The following is a 5,668-nucleotide window of genomic DNA, read 5'->3' on the forward strand; positions in this document are numbered from 1 at the left end:
TCTGCTTCACCAATTCTCCCAAATAATTTTCCTCATAATCCCCTGGGAGCAGGGCATCCTTCTCTATGTACAGTAGCAAATGGTGAAAATTAATGTCTTCGACCCTGTCGTGGATAAAAATACTATCCTTTTAATTTCCGTTACAAAAATAGGAGTAATATTCAAAACAATGATTGTCTTTTTTTTCTATTTATTTTATATAAAAACATAAACAGCTCAGGCGAATTCTTGTTCTTGTGCAGGCTTTATAGGAAGAATTGTTCTTTAGTATTCGTAGTAGTATTTATATATATATATTTATATATTATATATAACTTAATGATTGGTCCACAAAGTAGATCTGTGCGTTTCTCTAGTGCTTTTGTACAAAAGAAAAACGATATTATTATCAAAATATTCATTTAATGGCTTTACTTCATACATAAATACATGTTTAGGTAACACAGGAGCGGTGATTGTTCAGTCAGTTTGGAAATGACTTGGTTTTGTTTAGATTTTTTTGTTGTTGTTGTTGGGTTTCTCTCTCTCTCCCTCTCTCTCTCTTTCTCTCTCTCTTAGGACTTTGTATACACAGGAGTGGCTGGTTACTCATCGCTACAAATACGCTACTCGGCGTCCTTTGTTTTTAACTCTTTGTTTATACCTTTTCCCCAGGACGGCTGCTAAGTATTTCTTGACAGCCATTTGTTTCCGGTAGCGGCTGTAGCTGTCCGTGAAGATGCCGTCTATGTGCCGCTTGGTCAGCGGTTCCGCATCGTCCCCCAGGCCGCCGCTGGCACCGCTGCAAGCACCGAAAAGCATAGCTGCATCAGGCGGGGCCGCTCCGCCCCCTTCCTCGCCCCTCCGCGCCCCTCCTCACCGCCCCACCACCCCACCCCCATCCCCGGCCCTGCGCAATCCCTCGGCGGCCGCAGCTCCTCGGCGCAACGTGTTGCGCGGAAGATGCGCGGGGAGACAGAAGCCGCGCAGACACCCGCTACCGACGCCGTGAGCGCAAGTGGCGGCATAGGGAGAGACAATATCTCCCCGCCATGAATTATTCATTGCGGCAGGGAAAGCTGCTCTCCCCGGGGCGTTATTAACGCGTTGATGTCTGCCGAAGGGCAGCGGGTGGCAGCGGGCTCGGTCCCGCCCCGCCGGAGCCCCGGGGAGACCCGCACGGTGCCTGGGGATGTGCAGGGCTGCAGCCGAGACACACAAACGCTTCAGATCCCCCTCCTCATCCCTCCCCGTCCTCCCTCCCACACACACACACGCTTCAGCCCAGCCCTCGGTCATTGCTTCCGACAGACTGTACCCCGGCAGCAGACCGTGGAGGCTGCCCAACTTCTTAATTTTAAATCAGCCGGTTGCAAAAAATTATAGACACATATAGATAAATACACAAATACACACACACACACACAGATATATACACACACACACACTCGGGCGTATTAAAACCAAACAAACCCCCGTGAACGCCTGCGCTGACAGCCGGATTCACGCTGCGTCTGGAGCGGACTGGGAGCCGCTGCCGGGGTCGGATGAGGTTTGGGGAGCCAGACCCACCCTAGCCCCACTGCCCGCACAACAAATTCCCATCCCCGTCCAGGACAGCTTTGTTCCCTCCAGCCGCAGCCATTTGAGCGGCTCCGCTCCAGCAGCACCAACGCCCACCGCGGGAAGAGAAAGAGCGGCAACCCTTACCCGACCCTCTTGGCCATCAGGGAGTGCAGATATTTCCTGGCGGATAACTGGCCTAGGAGTTTCCTGTAGGCTTTGTTGAAGATCCCATCGGCGTGCCTGGGCGGAGGGAAGAGCCCGCGGGTGAGCGGCGAGGCCCGGGAGGAGGCTGAGGCACGGTCCTGTAGCCCGGGTAGTGGCCGTCCCTCCCTTCCAGCGAGCGGAGGGCGGCATCTCCCCGTGTCCCCCGGGACCCCGCTTCCCCACCCAGAACCCTCCCCGCCGCACTTCCTCGGCTCCGCGCTAGCTGGGAATTTCTGCTCCGCTTGCGGGAGTATCGCTACCCCTCCCCGGCGCGGGCGGCTTACCCGCTCCCTCCCCCGCGCTGCTGGAGGTAAGGCGACTTTTCCATTCCTTCTGGGATCTGAACTGAGCAGGGAGACCCGCGCAGTTTGTTTCGGTTCGGGATATATATATATGTGTGTGTGTGTATATATATATATACACACACACTCATAATTGTGTCTTTTTCTTTTTTGTTTGGTTGGTTTTTTTGTTGTGTTTTGTTTCTTTTGCTATTGGCTTGTTGGGTATTATTATATTTTTCCCCAAAGGGTTTGGCCAAACCAATTTTACTCCCAGCTCAAAATTCACGCCTGACACCCCGCGAGTTGTAGTCACCTTTTTTCCGGTGGGTAATACAAGGTGTACATCTCTCCTATCATGGAGGACGGATTCGCTATTCCGAGGGGTTCATGGTCATAGGCGAAGTCCTGCAGGGTGTTGCCGTCCTCGTCGTAGACTTCATCCTCCAGCCTGGCAACGAGAGCAGCAAGGGGAAGAAGTCAGCCGGGCTCCGCGGGTCTCTCCCCTCCATCGGCTCTCGACCGCATCGGTGACCTCCACCCCCGCCACCCCTCCCTCCGGAGCCGCCCCGGGAGCCCAGTCTGTCTGCCCCCATCCCCTTCCCTGCTCCCGCCCGCTCCCCATCCCCGCCCTCCGCCTCCTCTGCGGGGCAGGACCACGGGGGGAGGGAACATACCCGCTGTCAGACGTGCTCCGAGAAAAGCCCCAAACCCCACCACCCCCATCCCCCCTCGTACCCCGCCTCGGCCCGACAAACACCCCCTCTCTGCCACAGCCGTGGCTAGTGCTTCCCCAGCGGAGCGCACACGCTCACAGGCGTGCAGGCTGCCGCACACACACACGTTTCTGTGCCGGGGGCTGGGCAGGAGCCAAGCAGCCTCCGCGGCGGAGACGGGGCGGTGAGCGGCAGCCCCCGCCGCCACGCACGGAGCCGCGCCCCGCTCCTCCCCGCGGGCACGGGGGGTGGGGAGGGGCGGGGGTCTTTCACCGTTTTTGTTTTTCGTTGAACGGTGCCTTTGCCCTTTGAGATCTCGGCAGTTTTGTTCTCTCCCCCACCTCCTGAACCCCCCCTTCCAGCTCTCTGCCTTCATCTCTGCAGTACGATGTAGGTCATTGTACGTTACAGGCAGCTATTTTTGTCTGTGAGCTTTAGCGGAGGTATTAATAATAGATGCCGCTAAAGTGTTTCACTCTTGCTAATTCAGGCGCTTGAATGAAGAGAGCCGAGTTGCTGCCGGCTAATGGTCCCGCAGGCCACTGAGCTCCCCCCTGCCCTGCAGCCCCTCTACCCGTGGAGTGGAGGGGGCTGCTCTGAGCCAGCCCCGACGGGCTCCTAGTTCGTGTAAGGCCCCCTCGGAGCCCCCAAAAGGTCATCCTCCTGGGGACGGCCTTGAGCGCCCCAGCATCACTTCCCGCTCACGGCTGAGCCGCACGGCAGTGTCTTCCGTAGGGCACCCCGGAATAGAACAAGCGTCGGTGGGTCAGGACAACAGCACCCAGCCCAAAACTCTCCCCAAGCCGAGAAACACCGGTAGCCCATGCAAGGCTACGAGCAGGGTGGGAACAGGTTTCCCGGGACCAGAGACTCCAGCCACAGCCCAGCGTTGGAAGCCCGCTTGTGCTGACTCCTCTGGGGGTCCCCCGCTCCTGCCCCAAACACAGTGGGGTCCACACACACCCGTCTGCCAGGTGGAAAGGGACAGCATAGGCATCAGCCTCAGCTGTAACCCAGCAAGACAACTCCGAACAGACACGGACAACCAAGCAACCTTGTGCCAGCTGCTTGCCCCTTTGAGAAGGGAGGTCGTATACAGAAAGGTAAACAGGGGAAGAGACTGAATTCCCATCAACTCCACGGCTGCTACACGAGCCATGACAGTTCTCGCATGCTTACAACCACGGCGATCCCCTCCTCCTACTCCCCCCCCTCCCCTTACCGCTCACGGCAGGCGATGCTCGCCCTTCACCCTGGGCAAGCTTGAGGGGCAAGCGAAAGCGGCCGGGAGAGCGCCGGTACCCGTGCAGGGCAGGGGGGCAGGGAGGATGGGGGGGGACGCTGCTGGGCCTCTCCGAGATGCCTTCGGGACCCCGGCCCGCTCCCGCCGAGACGCAGCAGAGCAGGTCCTCCCTTTCCCCGGGGATGAGAGGCTGCATGTTAACGGCGCCGGGATCCTAGGGAGCAGTCCTGGGGGAAGCCAGGGCTGCAGCCGGGGCTGCTCCCCTTCCCTGCCTGACCCTCCCAGCTACTCGTCTCCCGGGGAGGAGAGGATGGGCACAAAGACGGGGGGGGATTCGTTTGGTGATTCCATCCTTCCCCACCTTCCCTTCTACTTTTGTCCCCGGTTAGCTTCCCTTGCCCTTAGCAAAGTCGGGGCAGAGGAGGCCTGAAAGGGTCCTGGCAAAGCCCACCGAGTGGCGGCACGGACTCACCTGAGCGCCGGGTACTGAAGTCCGGCCGCAGGTGAGCAGTAGACGCTGCAATGCATTATTATGCCATAGATCAGGAGTGCTAGAATCGCCTTGCTACACATTGCCACTCTGTGCAGGAGGGAAAGAAAACCGCCGTCAAAAAAAAAAAAAAAAAAAAAAAAAAAAAAAAAAAAAAAAAAAAAGCCACCCCACAACACACCAAGCTCCCTCAGCCGAATTTGCTGGGGAGGGAGGGAAGGAGGGAGGAAGCTCGACCTCCGGGGGCAAGAGCCCTCAGCAGCCCGGTGCTGGTGCGGAGAGGCGCGGATCGGTGCCCGGCACAGAGCACTGCCGCCCCCGCCTGCCCGCCCCGTCGGTGCCCTCCCGCCCCGGGAGCGCTGCGGGAAGGCCCGGCGAGCCGCCTCGTGTCCTTACCATTAAACTCTAAACACCCGGTACTAAGAGCTTTTGGCTGCGAAACTAAAAGGGCAGTTTGTTGATTTGTTGTCGATTTTGTTGTTCTGGTTTAAAAAGAAAAAGAAAAAAAAAAAGAAAAGAAAAAAAAAAAAAAAAAAAAGAAAAAAAAAAAAAAAAACCCAAAGGGGGGGAGGAAAAATAGGGCTCTCTCCCAGGTTGCGGCCGAAAGGAGTTAAAACCCTCGTGGCATCGTCTCTCCCTCTCCGATGGGCGAAGGACTCGCGGGATGAAGAAGACGCAAATCAGGAGTTAGATGTTTGCTGGTTTGAGGGGAATCCACTCCAAAAAGAAAAAGAGAGGGGAAAAAAAAAAAAAGAAAAAAAAAAGATAAAGAAAAAAAGTTTTCAGGTAGCAGCACAGATCTGGAGTGGCGTTTGCAAGGAAAGGGAGAAAGAGGGATGGAGCGAGTTGTCGACGGAGAAGGGAGCGCAGGGGAAAGGGGAAGATAGCGAGCGAGCCCTGGAGGGAGCGGAGGCGGGAGCCGCGGGCTGGCTGCGTGCGATGTTGTCTTCCCCAGATCTCGCCCCTCACTGAATGCCTTCAGCCTTCTCTTCTTCGCTTCCTTCTCGGTGGCTCCAAACTTGACCAGCCTTCCGCAGCCTTCCGTCTGATACGCAATTAGCAACAAAATCTTTGCAAACACCCCGCTTCAGCAAGAGCTCTCTTCGTAAACATTTGCCTGTTTGTTACCTTAGAGCACGGGAAATACTGTTTGTTGCCCCCGTGATGGTGGCCGGATTTTTATTCATGA

At 56.4% G+C, this 5,668-nt stretch overlaps 1 protein-coding gene across 2 annotated transcripts; it reads right to left on the reverse strand.

The window, feature by feature from the left end:
• Window positions 1–384: 384 nt before the first annotated feature.
• Window positions 385–4,988, reverse strand: ADCYAP1 (adenylate cyclase activating polypeptide 1). 2 transcript variants are annotated; one of them, XM_030445432.1, is made up of 5 exons: window positions 4,876–4,988; window positions 4,462–4,569; window positions 2,347–2,481; window positions 1,690–1,785; window positions 385–781 (listed from the first exon to the last, which is right to left on the reverse strand). In XM_030445432.1, the coding sequence occupies exons 2-5, from the start codon at window positions 4,560–4,562 to the stop codon at window positions 595–597; spliced, it is 519 nt and encodes a 172-aa protein (XP_030301292.1). In that variant the 5' UTR covers window positions 4,563–4,569; window positions 4,876–4,988; the 3' UTR covers window positions 385–594. The 2 variants fall into 2 exon arrangements, with proteins under 2 accessions (XP_030301292.1, XP_030301293.1); XM_030445433.1 differs by lacking the exon at window positions 4,876–4,988 and having other exon boundaries at window positions 4,462–4,600.
• Between the last annotated feature and the right edge of the window lie 680 nt (window positions 4,989–5,668).

Source organism: Calypte anna, chromosome 2, assembly GCF_003957555.1.
Source record: "Calypte anna isolate BGI_N300 chromosome 2, bCalAnn1_v1.p, whole genome shotgun sequence".
Lineage (NCBI taxonomy): Eukaryota > Metazoa > Chordata > Aves > Apodiformes > Trochilidae > Calypte > Calypte anna.

Bases quoted from the DNA above. Each gene is read 5' to 3' on its own strand.
- ADCYAP1 (XM_030445432.1), bottom strand. From the start codon at position 4,562: ATGTGTAGCAAGGCGATTCTAGCACTCCTGATCTATGGCATAATAATG. The intron at 2,482-4,461 runs GTGAGTCCGTGC...TCTCGTTGCCAG, and splicing joins CTTCAGTACCCGGCGCTCAG to GCTGGAGGATGAAGTCTACG. The intron at 1,786-2,346 runs GTGACTACAACT...CCCTCCGCCCAG, and splicing joins TATTACCCACCGGAAAAAAG to GCACGCCGATGGGATCTTCA.